This window comes from Coccidioides immitis, assembly GCF_000149335.2.
Source record: "Coccidioides immitis RS genomic scaffold supercont3.2, whole genome shotgun sequence".
Taxonomy (NCBI): domain Eukaryota; kingdom Fungi; phylum Ascomycota; class Eurotiomycetes; order Onygenales; family Onygenaceae; genus Coccidioides; species Coccidioides immitis.
In genome coordinates, this window is record NW_004504309.1 from 3,124,619 (window position 1) to 3,144,013 (window position 19,395).

Below are 19,395 nucleotides of genomic sequence, written 5' to 3' on the forward strand. Positions count from 1 at the left end.
TAATTTATGATGGCATTGGCGGGATAAAAGTCATGAATCATAGTCAATAACGCATATCGAGGTCGTATTCAAACAAGAAATGTATTTCCAGAACTATGGATACCACTAGATAACGTAGACATTTCTCCCACCCAACAGGTATGATTCAACGCCATTCGCCAAAACTCGTTATCAAAGAACTTTTACACTTTCGGCTCTATTATGAAAACGCTATTAGGGGCCCGAAACCGTTTAAAAGAGAGCATAGAGCTTACCGGGTTGTTGTGTCAGTAGCAATCCATATCGTTTTTTGAGAGTGACTCGGTGTCTATCGTGTAAATTCAGTCAGCTTCTATTCCTGAAACCTGATGCATGGTAAAGGAAGCCAAAGTAGCAGGATAACAGATACCTGGAGTATTTATCATCTGGTGAGAATCGGGCTGGGTGTGCAGACTTTGTCACCTGCCCGTTGAGTACTTTTTTAAGGGTATAGACTCGCTTCCCCTGGTCGTCGAGAGTGTACATCAAATGCATCCTAAAGTAACAGGTAATCAGTGATAGCCCTCCCCAGATCCCCGATAATACATGCAACTCACTTGACGGTAGTGGTTTAAGAACAAACGCCAGAAACTGACCAGAAACTGTTTCTCGAGTTCAGCGCTGAGCTCAGATGCGATTTTGATTTTCGATCCATTTTTGGAGCTCGGATGCGGAGGATTATTTCACCGACCGCACATCACCCACAGCCCTGAAAAACTTCGCATCCTCGCACATTCCTTCGTCGAAGCACCCAACACAATCATTGGACCGCAAGCCAACCAGGCTTTCTCTGTGGCTAGTTATGATACAAAGCCATCCATAAGCTCATACATTTTTTTACTCATTCCTCCCGGATGATCTAAATGTGGAGCTATCGTTTGTAGTGTTTTGAGTTCATTCCAACATCACAATTCTCTGTCCCACTGTGAGTTGAAACATGTTTCCTTGCTCGCCCATTTTAGGTACAAGCTCTTGTCATATTTGTTCCGGTGATGACACCATTAGCAGCCTAGGCAATGGCACTGATTTCTAGCTGTTGACCAATGCTGGCTCTTTTTATGACTACAACGGTATCTGAGGAACATAGCACATAGCTGGAGGCCATTTTCAGCCCCTGAAATCCTATTGTAAATGCGAGACAAAATACTGATTGTCAGTATTTTTAGAACCCTTTTTACTCCAGAACGGTGCAATACCATGTCTACGCCGGCTCCGAGTGGTGTAAAAGATACCATGAGCGGCAACGCCGTCAAGCCAGATTTACAGGTTCCCATTGCCAAAGCTCGGCCGCATCGCCAGCGCCGACCAAATTATAAGCACATCCACCGTCATTCTCTTCCTTTAACTGTCCATCCCTTGCCTCCTTTGCTACCCCATAACCCCTTGTCAATCATCAGCATTGCCCTATCCTACCTTACCTACCTTATTTCTCCACCCTATCGTGAGACATATTCTGCATATTTTGACCCTACCATATCCTCTGTCCACGTGGTGGATCCGAAAGCGATTCGTGCCTTATGGGAGATGGGCTTCTTTGGTAAAGGAAGTCTGAGTAGAAGTGAACCAACTTGGTTGGAGCGCGAGAAGAAACGGAGAGGCTTGCTAGCGTTAGATACCAGCGAGGAAGCTACTGGAAACAGACGAACTGAACGGCGGGAATGGAAATTAGAACGGGCGAGAAAGGAAAAGGAAGCGATTGCCGAGCAGCTGCGAGCCGAAGCGGCTGCGCGCCCGGGCAAGGACGCCATTGCAGCCGAACCCACTGAACAGGTGTCTGGTTCAGATATTCATATTAATGGTTATGTTAACGACAAAAGTCCCAACATGGGTCGCAGCTCAGTTCGGAATTCGGCTTCACTGTCGAGTCACAACGCGGTGAGAGAGGGCGTTGAGAACTCAGCTGTCAATGGAACCAAAATTGTACGGTTCTCATCAGAAGTAGATACTAGAAAGTATGAGAAAGAAGCAATTTTGGAACAACCATCCAAGCTTGAAAAGCTCGATTCCTCGAAAGTTCAAGATGAAGAGCATCTTCAATTATCCAATGAGGAAGCCTTTTTCCTTGCCTACGGACTTGGTGTTCTTCAAGTCTACGATCATAATATGAGTTCTGTTCTACCTAACTCTCACCTTCTATCCTTATTTCGTCGCCATTCCTACTTTCCACCCCGTGATGAGCTCATGCATCTGGAGCCGGATGACCGCTTCATCGTCTCTTACGTTGCTTATCATCATTTCCGCTCTCTTGGATGGGTTGTTCGCTCGGGGGTCAAATTTGGTGTCGATTTCCTACTCTATAATCGGGGCCCCGTGTTCTCTCATGCAGAGTTCGCAGTCGTGGTGCTGCCTGCCTATGAACATCCGTACTGGAGTGAAACTGAAGAGAGACGGGCGGCCGTCGCGAAGAAACTCCCACATACGTGGTGGTGGCTTCATTGCGTAAACAGGGTTCAGGCTCAAGTTAAGAAGACTCTGGTCCTGTTATATGTGGAAATACCGCCGACCGCTCCAGAACCCCAAGATACGTCAGGAGAACTTGATATTGGAGCACTTTTGAAAACATATGCAGTCCGCGAAATGACCATGAGGCGTTGGGTTCCAAATCGGAGTCGGGATTGAGATGTGCCCCATGGATTATTCCAGGCTGACTTGCTGCGAGCGAAGGATGTTCGGGACCTGGGCAGGGCTCGATGAGCATGGATTTGTGTCCACGTGACCCAAAGGTTGGACGCAAAATAATTGTTCCGCAGAGGGCCGATCACTTCCAGGAAGGTTGGAAGGTTTCATCTAATCGTTCCACATCGAACTCTTGATGAATGAAGTAAATAATTCAACATTGGCGCGAAAACATTCCAGTTATTGGATTCTAAGACCATTGGACTTGGAAGACGCGTTCTCTAGGTGTTTATTAACAAATTGAACGCACTGGCCTTCTAACCAATAGGGTTCCTCTTGTCAAATATTATGTCAAAGCATATCCCGAATATTCTTTTATTGGATGGCGCTATGGGGACTGTACTCGAAGAGCCGCCATATGGTTTTACCTTTTCTGCCCAGACTCCATTGTGGTCGTCGCATCTACTCCTATCCCATCCCACCACGTTAAGCGAGATACATCGGTCCTATGTGGATGCTGGGGCAGATATTGTCCTTACGGCAACTTATCAAGCCAGCTTTGAAGGATTCGCTAGGACGGCGATTGTCCCCGCTAATGTACCTGCCGACCATAAACAGGATGAAAGGGATGGCCACGCTACGTATAGACCAATGGATGCAACTCGGTACATGCGTTCAGCAATACCTCTTGCTTATTCCTCCTTCAACTTTTCTTCAAAACCTCCACGCGTGGCTTTGTCTCTGGGACCGTATGGAGCGACCATGTGCCCTGTTTCTGCGGAGTACACAGGAATATACCCAGAGGAGATGAGCAACACGGCGGCATTGGAAGCATGGCACGCAAATCGCCTTAAGGTATATATGGAAGACCCCGAGACATGGAGAAAGATTGAATTTTTGGGCTTCGAAACTGTGCGGCGGTGGGATGAAGTTCTTGCCATCCGTGGTGCGATGGGCAAATTATTGCAGATTGCTGAATCGGGACAGTCAAGGAAATGGTGGATTACTGGTGTTTTCCCCCAGGAAGATATCGATGAGGAGGATGTCAGGCGCTGGACATCCGCCGCCTTTGGTTCAACAAGCGAAAACGGACTCCGTCCGTGGGGAATTGGTGTTAACTGCACACGCCTGGAGAATGTTGAACGTATTGTCGACATAATGGAAGATGAGTTAGGACGGGAAAAACTGACCAATAACGGGGAACGTGCGAGTGTTGGGAGTTCTTGGTCTTCTCGGCCGTGGTTAGTTTTATATCCCGATGGAACCCAAGGGGAAATCTATGATTCTACGTTGAAGACCTGGGTCAAAAAGGATGAGGAGGAAATAACAGAGTCTTGGCCTGAACGCTGTTGGAGGATTGTCAATCACATTTGGAACCGGAACGCTTGGAATGGAATATTAGTAGGAGGGTGTTGCCGCACTCGGGTGCATGATATCCGAGCATTACGGGACAGAATAGACTCGGCGTGGAGTGGGAGCTAATTCATCCTAGCCTTCCACCTGGTTTACAAGTAGTGTGTATGTAATATAAATCCTTTTCGGATGCACAAACAATGCAAATTGATACACTATTTCATTCTATTCTACCTTTTCACTCTTTTGTGTGCATTTTGACTTCTCTGTGCATTCAGGGAGGCGATTGAGCTTGGATATCAGAACAGCCACCCTGAATAGTTACAAAGCCCTCCAGCATTTCCAGCTGGCTGTGTTAGTAGTGAGCAACTGAGATGTAATTTCTTCTGGCTGCAGAATCCATTGTGGAAGAAGAGCAATGATGATAGGGCTAACACAAGGCAGTTCGAAAAAAATGATGCCACAGGATAAATGGCTGGCGAAGTGTCCATCTGTTTGCCGATCTCAAAACTGCAATATTGGATTTCCAGTTTGATCATGTGACTTCGTGACGCGCCCGCCAAACTTGAATGACAGTAATTTAACGTGTCGCGTCCTTATGGACCCACACCTGATTAATACTTTCATGTATGAAGTGGTACCAGCAAGAACAACTGGGAGAAACACATTCTCTGCGAACAATCCTGCGCTGGGTGGGAGAGATGAAGGGTTGGCTACCATGTCTCTAGCTCCAGAAACCCAGGATGATAGCCTTGATCTGACATACCTCAAGGAAGCAGCATTGGGAATCAGTGATGTGTGTCAAATGGACCCCGTTGTGACTGTCATGTTCTGGGGATTACAACTAACATGCGTGTCTGTTAACAGGAACATTGCTGGGCACCCCCAGGCGCCGGGGGAACAACTGATGCCCATGGAGGTCTATCAGCTGCAGCGCAAAAACATGGGAAATTACAAATTGATGTCATTGTCGCCACGGAGATGGTCTCTAACCCACAAAGCCCTGATCCAGATGGACTTCCTCTGTTCTCCTACCAACAAAATGCCGACACGGATATAAGTAGACTGTCCTCTCCACACGCTGAAGCTTGGAACGCAGGTCCTAGGCTCCTACCGCCAACAATGACTTCTACAGATAGCCTACCTGGGGATACTCAGGTAGTCTCGCAGTCTGTGTATGATAACATCTTAAAGCAACGCAAGGTCGAAGGCGAACTATCGATTCCTGACACTTCATGTGGACTTGCAAACGCAGATGGTGGTATCACGCAAAAAACTCTCGGCGAAGGAGATACGGGGCATCTAGACCTACTAGTGGATTTGGACGAAGACTTGTATAGCAAGTTCGTCGAAGATGGGCATACATCTGGAGCCGATGACGAACCCTCCTCCCCAACTCATTATCAGCCATTTCCAGAGTCTCAACGCTTCATTGGTTCCAGCCCTCGGAGAAATGGGGCCCATGATGCTGACGCCAGAACTCCCACTCCAGCCTTGAAACACAATCCGTTTCTAGCTGAAAGTAAGACACCAGGATCTGTGATGGCCCTGAGCCAGCTGTTTAATGCCACGCAAGCTTCATCCTCTCCGTTAGCGAACGTCCCTCGGCCAGAGTTATCCTCGGATATGCCTTCCCCTAATTTCCCTGTTCAAAGCCGGCAGACAGCTACGTCTCTCTTTTCGCCACTCCAAACTACCTCGCCAGCTCCTGGGTCCGGCTGTGTTGAGCCACAGGACGTCTATATCTCTGTAAAAGAATCTCAAGAAGCGCGTGCAAAACTAGTCGACCAGCAGGAATCGCTCTCGAAATCTAATTATGCGTCAGATAATCTCAGTGATGACGGTTTTTTCGCCAACGACGAATCGCTTCAACGTCGACTACGCGAGAAGGAAGCCGAGAATGAACTCAGAAAGCAGTTTGAATGTGTTACGGCTCCATCAAGGTCGAATTCCCGCAGAGCTCGCCAAAAAGCGGCTGGGACGTCGTTACCGAAAAACTCTCCGCACGTCCGGTCCGAAAGCATCTCGTTACCTGTGGCGGATAAAAGCGCGGAGAGGGCTCCTCAGACAGAGATTGGGCCGGAGAGTGAACTGGAGACCGAACAAGAAGATGAAATCATTGGCTCTCGAGACCCTAACCCTTCCACAGTTAATGGAGATGATGATAAAGAAAACGTTGATAATGGACCCGTTCGACTCTCCAACCCAACTGCTCTCGCACATGATGCACTCTCACAGGTGCTAGATGTCGAGGAAGGCCTTTCCACCCCTCGACCAAATTCAACTCATCTCCCGGAGCCCCTGACCTATCAGTCCCAGCCGTTAAGCACCCTTAATGGAGCAAGCGCAGCCAATGAAAGTGACGATTCACATCGGGAAATGGTGCTAAACTCCCAATCATCTACAGGAGATGTCGAGAGCACTCAACTCAAGCCCGGTTCTGGGAGAGACGATGCTGAATCATGTGACCAGCCTTTGGATACCATAATTTTGGGCCAAAATCCAATGGTTTCCAATCCTCACACACAGTCGTCACCAGAGCCCCTTGCCACGGCGGTTCGAGGATCATTAAGTCCTGACAAGGAATCAATGCGGCCCCCTGCACCAGTTACCGAGGTTCTTGCATCTTTTTCCACTGCATCAAAACTTCGGTCTCCGGCAGGACCTCTGGACTGTTCTGAAGACGTCGCTATTCCTGAGAGTGGAGTTCTTGAACGCAGCGGCCAAGCCGAAGCTCACCGTGACACCATCAATCCCAAAGATGATAATATGAACGAGGACACAATTATGGTATCGTTTGTTTACGATACCCCTACCCCACGTCCTGCCGAGACTCAATGTTTCCAGCGCACTATACCGGAAACTAGCCCAGATGATCAAAGGATGCCCTCCTCAACCCTTTTAAGCGATCCCTCTAAATCTAAGGATAGTCACGAGCTACCTGAAAGTGACGATTTACCTGCAATGTCCCATATCAATACTCAAAACGTTAGAGATCCCGCATCAGCAGGTTGGCTCCGAAGGAACATTTCGAATCGGCTTCCTTCTATTCTTTCAAGTCCAAGCGGCCGTCAGCGCCGGTCCATGACAGACATTGCCTCTGACCAGTCTCCACTACGGGCAACGCCTCAAATTCAATTTGATGACATCAGCCTGATGACCACAGACGACAAAACATTCCAGGAAATAATTTCAGAGTCGGATGGTCATGCAGCGAAAAAAAGAAAGTCTAATAGTGGCAGAGGGATTTATGCTTCTTCCAAACTCACTTTGCCTCGGTTTCATGGCCACAAAAGTCTATATGAGACGGCATCTGACCCTCTAGATGGGCCAGGAAGCGAGCGCATCAGTGGGACAGGTACCCTTAGTTCTATTAATTCTGCGACTCTACGAACTCGAAAGAAGATTAACCCAGTATCGAAAAGCATTTGGGAGGTGGATGATTCGCCTCAGAGAAAGGTGCAGGGCTGTGTGCCCCACCGAAACCCGCCAAAAATCAAAAAGCCATCAATTACCAAAGGCCTAAAAGGTGGGAAGAAGGGCTATTCAGTTGCAGAAGCCGTCGTCATCTATACTCAGTCAAGCTCTTCGCCGGTCCCAACAGAAAGGATCTCGTCCGATCCTCCAGTCCGCGAGGAGACTCCGCCCCAAGAATGCGCTGACGCGATGGCAAATCCTTCCATCAAGAAATTTGATTTTTCAAATCAAATTTTTGCTTTTTTTAACGGACAGCCGCATGGCTATTATCCGGCTACTTGTGTTGGTGTATCCAATGATGTTGGTCGTCAACGTTATCTGGTTTTGTTTGAGGATTCAGAGACACCAGAAGAGCTGGATATGTCCAGCGTGAAGAAACTCGAGCTAAATGTGAATGATACCGTCAAAGTATTTTCACTGGACCTGCCAAAAATACCTTATCGGGTCGTTCAATTGACCGATAAGCTTGCCCCAAATGCTCCATGCACTCCTGGAAGTCCGCCTCCTCTAACTGATATACATGGACATGCATCGGTGGTTCTGGCGCCAAAACAAGAACAAAAATCGCTCGGTAGACGACAGAATGTTACTGTACCAATCTCTAGAATATACCTGGACAAGAACCTCTGGTCGAGACTGGGAGTAAGGCCATATTCATTTATATCTCCGAGTAACTTGACGTCGAGACTGCAAACTCCAATGGATTGTGGTGAAACCAGCTTTGCTCCCAGTGCTGCCCGCACCCCGCACAAAGAGACCTCGGGAGTGGGAATTTTCAGTGGTATGGCATTCGCCATTTCATATACTCATAATGGAAAGGAATTATCTCGCTTGGAGCGCTTGATTCTAAGAAATGGAGGTCGAATATTGAAGGACGGGTTTGATGAACTCTTTCATCTCCCATTCTCGTCTTCCGCGGCGGACGAAAAGACGCACGACCTGGTTCTGACATCTCGAGCTGAGCAGCTCGGGTTTGTCTGTCTGATCACTGATAATTATTCCCGACGTCCCAAATATCTGCAAGCACTTGCACTCAACCTACCTTGCTTATCAGGTCGATGGGTTGATCACTGTATCTCTGACAACACAATCATTAACTGGGAACCGTATTTGCTTGCTGCAGGTCCATCCATGGTCCTTCAAAAGGCCGTGAAGTCTAGAATCCTTTCTCCTTACCCTGCATCCACAGCACGTCTGAGTCACACTATCCAACGACGTCCCAGGCCTCTCACTGGACAACATGTGTTGATCATCACGAACAGCAGGCATTCAGCAGAAAGGAACCCATATGCCTTTTTTACGTATGCACTAGGTCCCAATAAGGTTACACATATCCCGGATGTGCAGGGAGCCATTGACCTGTTGAGTCAGGACGCTTGTTCACCAACAAACCGGGAACAGGATACTTTGTCTGACTGTGTCTGGATATATGCCGGAGATGAAGAATCGGAATCGGCTAAAGCAGCGCGCAAGCTGCTCCTATATACGTCCGGATCAGCGGCACCCAGGCCTTCAGGAGCTCGAGGCCGTGGCCGTCCTCCAAAGAAGCGAAAAAAGGCTTCGGATTTGGGGGATGATAACGAATATCACGATATTGATGAGTTTCGGATCAGCGGAAGGAAGGTGAGGGTTTTGGATCACGAATATATTTGTCAAGTTTTGATTTTTGGGAATTTGTTTGATGGATGGGCGGAAATACAGCAGGAGTGTCACGAGTAAATTTGCTACTTTCGTGATTTCAAACCTCTACACCAGCATACGTTTCGAGGGGGCCATGTCTATTATTCCAAAGTTTACCGTTAACGGTCCCTTTAGAAAGACATCTTAATGGCACTTGATGCCTTCTTGTCTCGTATCAATGGGAGTTAAAATGTCGAGTCACATAATCTATCCTCATCCAATCTGCCCAACGTAGTGAGATACCAAGTAATGGCCCCGTTTACCATGGCAGTCATGCTTCCAACGGATAAACAGGGGATAAACTGTCATACGCCGGTTAACCGAGGAGAAAGCGGTAAAATACACAGAAAAGGTCCCGGCTCAACTTCTGCCATCTATGGTACAAGAAAACTAAAAAGCCCGAACTCCACTAAAAGCTAAGTTGGAATAGCATATGGCGTCCAAATCCGCTTGTTCATCATTGTTTCGCCTTGACTTTGGTCTTTTTCCGGTTCTTCAAATCCTTCATCTGAGCAACGCGCTTGATCTTCTCCGTCTTCTTCCTCCATGCCGTCCACCGATCCTTTCTCCTCCATTCTTTCACGGTGATCCCAGCCTTGTCGGGGAGACGACCGATCTCCCAGTTACCTTCACGGTACTGATAACCGGGTCTGAGTGGCGGGGTGGCGCTCTTTTCAGGCACAACAGCTACATCTTCGACCGGCATCGGGGCCGCAACCATGCCCAACCGTCTCTTTGTAGGTGCGTTTCTCGGGTAGGGAAGGACGTCCTCCCTAGCAAACGCGACGCCAATATATTTCCTTGTAGGATGCTTTTGCGGGTCGCGGTAGTACTTCACATATCCCGTCTGTAGTGCATAAATCGTGTGATCGCGCCCTATGCCGCAATTTTCTCCGGGAAACCATTTCGTCCCTCGCTGGCGGAAGATGATGTTTCCTGGGATCACGTATTGCTCGCCGGTCTTTTTGGCGCCCAGACGCCTTCCGGGTGAGTTTTTGGAGTGCGCGTTTGCTGCACCTTGGGTAGCGTGGGATGCGTAACGGAATTGAGCGCCGAGGCGGGACGGGTGTAGAGGAGTGATGTTATGGGGTGCGGTGATGGATGTTCGTTGCTGGAGGAATTGTGACGGCTGTTTAGGGGCCTGAAGGAATGGGACAAAAACTCTTTCGAGTACCCGAAAGGGCGCTCGGAACTGAGGCTGAAGCATTGTCTCCAGAGAGGTAGACCGAGACCAGTACGCAAGTCTCGATCGCGAGTTTGCGCTCGAACGTCGAATTGAGCTTGCGGAGGACGGAAAAAAGTTAAGAGGTCACGTGATACATGATTTTCGCCCAGACGGCTTCTTGGCTGATGACAAGCTTCAGCGGACAGGGAAAAGGGCGACTGCGAATCGAGACAGCTGGCCTGTTGGAGCACATCGTCACCTCCCCAGCATCCCTGTGCAGAAGGCATCGCAGGACAACACGGAGTGTTAGGAAAATGGCTCGCATATCCATCAATGCCATCTTGGCATTGCTCATCTTCATTTCGACGGCACACGCCCAATTCCAGTTCTTCGAGCAAATGTTCGGCGCTGGAGGACAGCACCGGGAATCTCAGGACCAAAGAAATGTCCCCAGCGACAGTGCCTGGTATCAAAAGACGTATGATGGGGGTATGTCTTTTACATTTTCCTAGACAAAGCTTGAAAGTTAATCACGAAATGATGTTGTAGCCCAGTGCTCCAATTATCTTTGTCCTGGAACCCTAGCTTGCGTGCATTTTCCTCATCACTGTCCTTGCCCGCATCCGCAAGTTGAAGAGAAGTTCGAACTCGGCGAGGGAAGCGCCATCTGCATTTCACGAGGCGGCTTTAAAGCCGGCGAAGCCGCACGGAAGGTTGAATTAGCTAGGAAAGGCTTGCTGTGATGGTATGGGAATTTAGTTTGATGGGAGACAAAATCGAGTTTGGTTATATTGGTTTCCTTGCATTCAGGTATCGGGATATCTTGCATGGTGTTACGGAGTGAAGTCAAGGAAGGCATGGCCCCGATAACCTCTTGAATTGACTGTCGGATTGGTTAAAACTGTCAGCGAAGGGCACTGGAGATAAATCAGATGTATAAAATAGAATACGGGTATCAAAATATAGACGTTCCCCTTCAAAAAGTTGGCGGATCCCTGAACAATTTTTGCCCTGGAAATGGAAAGCTACGCTGTGGATCACTTTGTTCAAATGCTCGCAAAATTTATTTAGAGCTTGGAGCAACATAGTTGAATATAATCCAAGTACAAAGTCTACAGTCTGTGGTGTCTACAGTTCCCATTTCTTAAGCCTTTCTAGTGGACTTTACCAGTGATAGAAGCGCCCTCGATATCCACTGGCTGATCAATACTCCTGTCTATCTTTTCTGCTCCAATTTCGTGTGATGTCATCATGTGGCCTAGGCGAATAACACTCAGCACGCCGCGCCTGTCACTCGGTAGAACCGCACGATCATCGCGAGATCCCAGAATCTCGCGGCGCCCAATCCGGAAAAGCTTCCCTCGACCTAATCAACGAGCTAGGAGGGCGCGCCCGTCAAACAGCCAGCCGCGTGATGATACCCAACAGCAGCCCGGCCAGCCCTCAGAGCTTGGTCGGTCAGCGCTTGAAGCTCTCTCCTCCACGCTCCATGATACCAATCCGCAAAATAACAGTTTACTTGCGCCGGTGCATATTCCAGAAGACCCGAGTGCTGTGCTCAAAGATGGACACCCCGCGACTCGAATATTGACCAACTCGGGATTGGTGGTCCAAAGACAGTTGGAGATGATGAACGTCCTGCTGTAGGTTTTTAGATCTTATTTCATATTGAGGAAAGAGGGTATTAAGATTCGTCTAGTGGTTTCGAACAAGCAAATAGATATACGATCCTTGATGCTCATGGAAATCATGTGGGGTATATGGCGGAACAAGACACTGGAATGGGAACCATCATGGGCCGCCAATTTCTTCATACTCACCGACCGTTTGTCACCCACATTTTTGATATACACCAGAACGAAGTATTACGGGCATGTAAAAATTCTAGTTTTATCTTCAGGAGCTAAAAGAGCGTTTGACGGCTAACAAGAATAGTTTCACCGCCCGTTTGCTTTGATAAACTCGCGGATCCGAGTTTACGATCCTCTAGAAGCGGCAGACGCGACACGGTCTACCGCAGCAGTTCATTTAGCAGCGGGGCCTACGGGAGGCGTTGCTAGACTCTCCACTTTGGATCATTCTCAGATGCGCGTGATCGGAGAAGCGCAACAAGAGTGGGCTTTACTACGGCGGAAATACAATCTGTTCCTTTTCCATGAGCCTCCAGTCAAGGAAACCAAACTCTCCACCCAAGCGATTTCTTTCTCAAGTTCTGATTTATCGAAATCTCAACAATCACAAGTATCTCTAGCATCGGGCGGCCCTTCGCAGGCCCAACGAACACAATTTGCCTACGTCAACGAACCCGTGCTTTCGTGGGATTTCTCCCTCCGAACCGCGAATGAGCAATTGATTGGTTCCGTCAACCGCAATTTCGCAGGGTTTGCCAGAGAAATCTTCACTGATACCGGCGTATATGCCTTGCGCATGGATTCTGCCGGTCTGGAAGAGCAACGGTTACGAGAGGCGACAGCGAGGGCGCAGGCTCACCCAAACATTGCACCTCCTGAATGGGAGACGCCGCCCCCTATGACGTTGGATCAGCGAGCAGTAATGCTGGCTACTGCTGTCAGCATTGATTTTGATTACTTCAGCCGTCATAGCGGTTCTCCTGGCATTCTACCTTATGGGATGTTTGGACTCGGTGGCGCAGGTGCTGAAAGTGTAGCTGGCGGAGCTGCGGCAGGGATGGCTGGGGCTGGCACTTTAGCTGGCTACGAAGGGATGAGGAGCGGGGCCTCAGCAGAACAAGATCCAAGCCAAGTCCCGCAGCAACATGAAGGGGAAGATGCTAGTCCTGGCGAAACTACTTGCGATGAGCAGGGCCCCGGCTACTGGGAAGAGCCAGTTGACGAGGAGACTTTCCAAGATCATCATCAGGATGAGTGGCCCGGAGAATCTGGGGAGGGTGACGATTCGTGGTCGGACTTTTTCTAGCCTGATATGATATCAGGGTTGTACGATATGAAGGATATAAAGACGCTTATTAAACGATCAGGAGTATCTCTGAAGCCTAAGCAGTAATGCATATCTGATGAAGTGACACTCGACATGACCCATGTTTTCATGTATTGCTTTTCCACCACAATCATCTTGAACAGTGATAACTTGTTAATTAACTAGTTAACTAGTTAACAAACATGCAGTGGGCGGATTACATAACATTGCCCCGGATTTAGCATCAAACCTTATTCTTCACCGTTCCGAATTGCCGCCGACTCCCGTCAGCATTCGACCAGGTGAGCTTCAAGCTTCCCCCAAACCACCGAATTGGCTCGGCTTTTCCAACGGACAACTCGCCAATACACAGTTTCTTCTAATAAAATTCTTTTTTATAAACACATAGTCCGTCATCTGCACCGATCCACCTCAGGTCACCGCTCCTCAGCTGCCCTCTCACAAAACCCCGCCTCCCGCCTTCGTCATGGCGTCGTCCGTCGCGCAAAGGCGCCTATTCCACGAATACAAGATGCTCTCCACCTCTCCGCCTGACGGGATCACAGCTGGGCCCGTTTCCGAAGATGACATGTTTGTCTGGGAGGCTCTGATCCAAGGACCTGAAGGCACACCCTTCGAGGGCGGCATATTCGCCGCGGAGCTCAAATTTCCCAAAGACTATCCCCTAAGTCCTCCCTCTATGAAGTTTCTAGGCGGAGGAGTATGGCATCCAAACGGTAAGCAGACTACTTGCCTTTTCCTCCCCCCTCCCTTCTCTTTGTCGTCCTCCGGAGGGTCGTCTGTTGCTGACGTGGTATCTGTTTTGTGTGTGTGTATATAGTGTATCCGAATGGCTCGGTGTGTATCTCCATCTTACATCCGCCCGGTGATGATCCGAACCACTATGAGCATGCGTCGGAGCGCTGGAGCCCGATTCAAAGCGTGGAAAAGATTTTGATCAGCGTTATGAGTATGTTGGCGGAGCCGAACGACGAGAGCCCGGCAAACATCGAGGCTGCTAAGATGTGGAGAGAAAGGCGAAGCGATTACGAGAAGAAGGTGAGAGAGGAAGTACGAAGGAGCTTGGGCCTCTGATGCTTACTTCTTTTTGCTTACATTATGGGAAAAACTATCTCGATTTTCGGCATTGCGCCCATGGACAAACCTAAGATGATTATTACTTCGACATTGGCCGAGCGCTTTAGCCAGTACTTTTGTCTTTTACTTTTGTCTTTTCTTTTTCTTTTTTTTGGGTAAGGGAACTGCATGTAAGGCGCTAGGAAATGCAGATTAGAAAGCGTGGATACTGCTTTTCACCTGGGCACTTGATATCATATTTAAATAAATCTCAACCAAGCTGAATCACCTTTTTAACTTCCTGTCCAGCCATCCTTCAATGCCACCAGCTTTCTCATATAACACTTCAATTTCCGCCTTGGCATTCACCATGAGCATTCTCTGTAATTCTAGCCTCCATTCCTGCTCTCTCTCATCTGAGAAGATCACACTATGCGATAGCATTGCTTGGGCCCTGGTCCTATCGCGAAGAGTCATAGGAATAAGCGGACGGTCAACATCCGCGTTTCCAGGTATGGCAGTATCGGAAGCCCGTAACCCCAGCCATTCGACACCGGGAACATTCAGATTCGCATTTTCATGACTTTGGGATATGGATCCATATTTATAAGTTGACATGATCGCCATCCCATCTGGATCACAGTCCACAAGAACATATATTGGGATAAAACGGGCAGGCGAGTTCCTCCATTCAGATATTGAGCGGAGGAAAGCTCTTGTGGATAGGTCCGGATATCCTTTACCCTAAAATTACATACAACCATGCTGGATCAGCACTCAGGTGGAAGCTGATGGTAGAAGGTATTCTTACCGTTATCAAGATACCTCCACCTGCGGCCGATGTCGCATGATAGTTCGATGTGGCCAGACGGTGAAATACAGCCTTCGTTCAAAGTTAGACTTATGATTTTGTCACCCAAAAAGTAAAAACCATCGTTGTTCCCTTTGGGATATTTATGTACCTCCTTTTCAATTATCAGTATCCATCTGACACCCGACAAGTCAAATCCGACTATCTCATGAGCCCTTGGGATAAGAATTCCCTATATCGTCCGTTAGCACACCTCTACATGAGCTCGCGCAGGGCTTCATGAACCTCGCCATGCTCCCCAACCTTCAGTACAGATCCATTTTGGAGGTTAATTTTGTAACGACCAACTGTCAACCCTTTCGCTGCTGCTGACTACTTAAGTCAACCCCGGAATGAGTATCATGGCTAGGGAACGAGTTTCACAATGTACCACATGCAATGCCGCCCGGTCGACACCAACCGTATAGGCGATATCATCAATATATCCATCCACCAGTCTCTGAGAACCGAAGTATGCTGGGTCAAGGTAGTATATATCTCGTTTGGAGGAGATAAATTTGCCCTCGATAGCTTCTGAAATGTGCCCTAGAATCCGCATAATGACACCTAAACTTACATTATGAGACAAAGAGTTGAGACGGCCGATAGAGTCCCAGGAAGTCTGCAACTCTGAAAAAAAGGGGGTGCATGATGTCTTACCAAATTTCCAGGCATCGGTTACCGTCTTTCCGGGCCAGGAATATGTAACACTCCACTCCCTGCCATTCGTATCTACTTGCAATGCCCCAGTCTCCTCGTTCAATGAGCAATTGTTAGCCCGTTTAGACCGGCGTTTCAGCGTCACTGACGGCCGCCCGTCAGGCTTTGACAGCTCATCGAGAACGGAAGCAAGCGTAGACTCGATGAACTGCTTGACTCTTTCCTGATGAGGGCGGCCGTTTGCATCGTCCTTCGGGTCGCCAGAAAGAGCGGGCATTGCAAAAAAAAAAAAAAAAAAAAAAAGGCACGACGAACCCCAGCGTGAGATCTCGTCGCTCTCCCACGAAGGCGATTGACGGAGGGACAGGTCGTCGTTGCGGCTCCTTCCCGCGCGGCACGTGCAATGGATGCGGCTCAATTTTTATGGGATCCGGAGAAGTACACAGCAATTTTTATCAATTATCAGGGCTGCACAGTAAAGATAGATCTCTCTACTCCGTATGCTGCAGTGGCAATGAATAGCCTCTGCATGCCCGGGAACTACAGACATCCCATGGTTAATGGCCCTTTGGAACCTGGTCATTCACCTCATGGTTGGTGAATCTGTCGGAGAACCACATCACAAGAAAGCAAGCACTATTCATATTCATTGGCTCCCAGCATGATATCATATCCGGAGTTCTCCTGTGCCAAGTGAAGAGCTGGGGTATCTCGAGAAGGTCACTTTGGTTTCTAAATGGCATCCTTACACCATGTTGCGTGCTGCGATGGTCGGAGATTGCAGCTTGGCGCCAAGTCACATCAAGCTTTTCCCGATCACCGGTTCAATCTTACTAGCGCCGATACTAATAAATACCGCAAGCCTTGACGGCTTGGCGTTCTCCTGGATCGTCGATTAAGCTTCAGGTGCCACCTGGTCCACGCCGCAGTTTCAAGTTCGCCGAACCGAGATTGGTTGCGCTTTGACTGGTACTAATAATAATACTAAAATGACGGGCCGAAACACAAGAGCGGCCAATGAGAATGGCTCCGTGCGTTCCGGACAGGGTGGAGCGGACGACCAGACCGACTATTCAAGGTGGCGTCTACTCAACGATTGTGGAAGACAAACCTGGCACTACTTGACAGCGGCGCGGGAGCTGGAGCAGTGGCCCCAGTCCATCGCTGATAAGTACCACCTTGGCCTCCCAACTGTTTGTGGTACATTCCTGCCCTGCGGCCTTCCTGTTACTAATCCAAGACTTTTTCTTGAACAGGGCCTTCCCGAGTTACCTCGTGCTACATCTCCGGTTGAAGCCGCCGAGAACGGGCTCTCGTTCCTGTCACACCTGCAATTACCCCCAGGGAACTGGGCCTGCGAGTATGGCGGTCCTATGTTTTTGCTCCCCGGTCTGGTTGTCACCTGGTACGTGACCGGGACATCCGTTCCTCCACAGTTCGCGACAGAGATCAAACGGTACCTGTTCGCACGCCAGCACCCCAAAGATGGCGGCTGGGGTCTCCATATTGAAGCCCACAGCTCCGTGTTCGGCACTGCAATGAACTATACAGCACTGCGCCTCCTGGGTGCCAGTGCAGAAGACCCTCGAATGATCAAAGCCCGTGGTTTGCTTCACAAATTCGGTGGCGCAGTGTATGGACCTCATTGGGCGAAGTTCTGGCTTAGTGTGTTGGGCGTGATGGAGTGGGAATGTGTCAATCCTTTGCCCCCAGAACTGTGGTTGGTGCAACATTCTCTTTGTCGCATTTTAATTTCCACCCCTTGCTAACCCTTGGCATGCCAGGCTCCTGCCCGACTGGGTTCCGTTCGCTCCGTGGCGGTGGTGGGTTCACATGCGGCAAGTTTTTCTTCCCATGGCATATATTTACTCTAGACGGTTTTCTCACCCTCTGGATGGTCTCACAAGCCAATTACGACAAGAGCTGTACACAGAACCATATGAAGCCATTAGCTTCGCCTCGTACAGAGGCACAATTGCAAAAGAGGATAATCACTCTCCCAAGTCCTGGATTTTGAACGTTATCTTCTGGTTTGTTGTCAATATCTGGAATGTGTACCTCCGATGGCCGGCTCTTGTGAAAAAAGCAGAGGATCGGGTGTGGTATCTAATCCAGCGTGAAGACGAAAATACAGATTATGCCGATTTGGGACCAGTCAATGCGTCCATGAATACTATTTGCTGTTACATTCATGATGGTCCTGGAAGCTTCCCAGTCCATCGCCATCTGGATCGCTTACATGACTTCCTGTGGATGAAAAGTGAGGGCATGCTGATGAATGGTACTAATGGTGTCCAGGTTTGGGATACTGCATTCATAATACAAGCGGCGGTTGTGACTGGATTTGCAAATGACACAAGGTGGCGGCCAATGCTGATGAAGGCCCTTGAGTTTCTAGAAGCCCATCAAATGCTGGAAAATATTCCAGAGGAAGAAAAGTGTTATCGCTTCCGGGCAAAGGGAGCTTGGCCATTTAGCACCAAGGTTCAAGGGTACACCGTCAGTGATTGCACTGCTGAAGCTCTCAGGGCCGTACTTCAGCTGCAGAACCAACTTGGATTTACTCCTTTGATACTTCAACGCCGCTTAAAGGACGCGGTGGACACACTTCTAGAGATGCAACATGATACTGGTGGCTTCGCGGACTACGAGCCTACAAGAGCGTCTCGACATATTGAGTTCCTGAATGCTGCCGAGGTCTTCAACGGAGTTATAGTTGGTAGCGATTTTACAGAATGCACAGCGGCAGCGATCACTGCTCTGTCATACTTTAGTAGGTTTTACCCAGATTACCGAGTCGACGATATAAAGAGAGCTCAAGATAAAGCTGTTGCCTATATCCGGCGAGCACAAGAGCCAGACGGGAGCTGGTATGGTAGCTGGGGGATTTGCTTCACATATGCGGCCATGTTTGCTTTGGAAGCTCTTGCAATGGTTGGCGAAACCTACGAAACTAGCCAGAGAGCTCGTCGCGGGTGCCAGTTCCTCCTTGATAAGCAAATGGCGGACGGTGGCTGGGGCGAATCATACCACAGCTCCGTGTCGAAAACTTACACTCATTCAAAAACATCACAGGTGGTGCAGACTGCATGGGCTTCCCTTGCATTAATGGAAGCCGGCTACCCGAACCGAGAACCACTCCGGAGAGCAATGAACGTGATCATGCTGAAACAGCAGCCTAATGGAGAATGGCTCCAAGAAGGCATTGAAGGTGTTTTCAATCAGTCATGGTACGTTGTCAGGCATTTCGATTTCAAGGCGAAAGCAACTGCTAAAAATTGATTACAGCATGATCTCTTACCCTAACTATAAGCTCTATTGGCCAGTTCGGGCCCTTGGACTTTACGCAAAGAAATTTGGAAATGAAGATATTCTATGATTGATGCCCACGCCCACCCTAATTCCCACCAAGTCTTTGGCTATTTCAGATGCATAGCTAGCGTGAACGGCATGAGTTTGGACCTCCAATTTTTCTTTTTCTTTTTTATTTCTTTTTCCCCACCTTCCTTTGTTTCTTTTTGGAGTTTATCCAGGGCGTTTCTTCTTTTCCTTTGAAGACAGA

At 48.7% G+C, this 19,395-nt stretch overlaps 10 protein-coding genes across 10 annotated transcripts; 7 read left to right on the top strand and 3 right to left on the bottom strand.

Annotated features, from left to right (window-relative positions):
• Positions 1 to 62: 62 nt before the first annotated feature.
• CIMG_11787 (H/ACA ribonucleoprotein complex subunit 3) lies at positions 63 to 594 on the bottom strand. The gene is made up of 4 exons (XM_012358694.1): positions 576 to 594; positions 389 to 514; positions 255 to 307; positions 63 to 196 (listed from the first exon to the last, which is right to left on the bottom strand). The coding sequence occupies exons 2-4, from the start codon at positions 511 to 513 to the stop codon at positions 183 to 185; spliced, it is 192 nt and encodes a 63-aa protein (XP_012214117.1). The 5' UTR covers position 514; positions 576 to 594; the 3' UTR covers positions 63 to 182.
• Positions 595 to 788: 194 nt separating this feature from the next.
• Positions 789 to 2,637, top strand: CIMG_06639 (tRNA-intron endonuclease; the record flags this gene model as incomplete). Its single annotated transcript, XM_001242742.2, has 2 exons — positions 789 to 943; positions 1,185 to 2,637. Exon 2 carries the CDS (start codon positions 1,216 to 1,218, stop codon positions 2,635 to 2,637), a length of 1,422 nt encoding a protein of 473 aa, XP_001242743.1. The 5' UTR covers positions 789 to 943; positions 1,185 to 1,215.
• Positions 2,638 to 2,982: 345 nt separating this feature from the next.
• CIMG_11788 (homocysteine S-methyltransferase) lies at positions 2,983 to 4,116 on the top strand (the record flags this gene model as incomplete). Its single annotated transcript, XM_012358695.1, has 1 exon — positions 2,983 to 4,116. One exon carries the CDS (start codon positions 2,983 to 2,985, stop codon positions 4,114 to 4,116), a length of 1,134 nt encoding a protein of 377 aa, XP_012214118.1.
• Positions 4,117 to 4,585: 469 nt separating this feature from the next.
• On the top strand, positions 4,586 to 9,183 carry CIMG_11789 (homocysteine S-methyltransferase; the record flags this gene model as incomplete). Its single annotated transcript, XM_012358696.1, has 2 exons — positions 4,586 to 4,783; positions 4,855 to 9,183. The coding sequence occupies 2 exons, from the start codon at positions 4,586 to 4,588 to the stop codon at positions 9,181 to 9,183; spliced, it is 4,527 nt and encodes a 1,508-aa protein (XP_012214119.1).
• A 418-nt stretch (positions 9,184 to 9,601) lies between these two features.
• Positions 9,602 to 10,351, bottom strand: CIMG_06641 (ribosomal protein L27; the record flags this gene model as incomplete). The annotated part of the gene is made up of 1 exon (XM_001242744.1): positions 9,602 to 10,351. One exon carries the CDS (start codon positions 10,349 to 10,351, stop codon positions 9,602 to 9,604), a length of 750 nt encoding a protein of 249 aa, XP_001242745.1.
• Positions 10,352 to 10,623: 272 nt separating this feature from the next.
• CIMG_06642 (long chronological lifespan protein 2) lies at positions 10,624 to 11,052 on the top strand (the record flags this gene model as incomplete). The annotated part of the gene is made up of 2 exons (XM_001242745.1): positions 10,624 to 10,798; positions 10,859 to 11,052. 2 exons carry the CDS (start codon positions 10,624 to 10,626, stop codon positions 11,050 to 11,052), a joined length of 369 nt encoding a protein of 122 aa, XP_001242746.1.
• A 400-nt stretch (positions 11,053 to 11,452) lies between these two features.
• CIMG_06643 (scramblase) lies at positions 11,453 to 13,354 on the top strand. The gene is made up of 3 exons (XM_001242746.2): positions 11,453 to 11,952; positions 12,009 to 12,180; positions 12,245 to 13,354. Exons 1-3 carry the CDS (start codon positions 11,561 to 11,563, stop codon positions 13,244 to 13,246), a joined length of 1,566 nt encoding a protein of 521 aa, XP_001242747.2. The 5' UTR covers positions 11,453 to 11,560; the 3' UTR covers positions 13,247 to 13,354.
• Positions 13,355 to 13,597: 243 nt separating this feature from the next.
• Positions 13,598 to 14,607, top strand: CIMG_06644 (ubiquitin-conjugating enzyme E). The gene is made up of 2 exons (XM_001242747.2): positions 13,598 to 13,983; positions 14,088 to 14,607. The coding sequence occupies exons 1-2, from the start codon at positions 13,734 to 13,736 to the stop codon at positions 14,339 to 14,341; spliced, it is 504 nt and encodes a 167-aa protein (XP_001242748.1). The 5' UTR covers positions 13,598 to 13,733; the 3' UTR covers positions 14,342 to 14,607.
• A 1-nt stretch (position 14,608) lies between these two features.
• Positions 14,609 to 16,110, bottom strand: CIMG_06645 (meiotic recombination protein spo11; the record flags this gene model as incomplete). Its single annotated transcript, XM_001242748.2, has 6 exons — positions 14,609 to 15,067; positions 15,135 to 15,206; positions 15,286 to 15,366; positions 15,420 to 15,506; positions 15,565 to 15,740; positions 15,834 to 16,110. 6 exons carry the CDS (start codon positions 16,108 to 16,110, stop codon positions 14,609 to 14,611), a joined length of 1,152 nt encoding a protein of 383 aa, XP_001242749.2.
• Positions 16,111 to 16,822: 712 nt separating this feature from the next.
• Positions 16,823 to 19,392, top strand: CIMG_06646 (squalene/oxidosqualene cyclase; the record flags this gene model as incomplete). Its single annotated transcript, XM_001242749.2, has 4 exons — positions 16,823 to 17,026; positions 17,090 to 17,553; positions 17,618 to 19,063; positions 19,122 to 19,392. 4 exons carry the CDS (start codon positions 16,823 to 16,825, stop codon positions 19,210 to 19,212), a joined length of 2,205 nt encoding a protein of 734 aa, XP_001242750.2. The 3' UTR covers positions 19,213 to 19,392.
• Between the last annotated feature and the right edge of the window lie 3 nt (positions 19,393 to 19,395).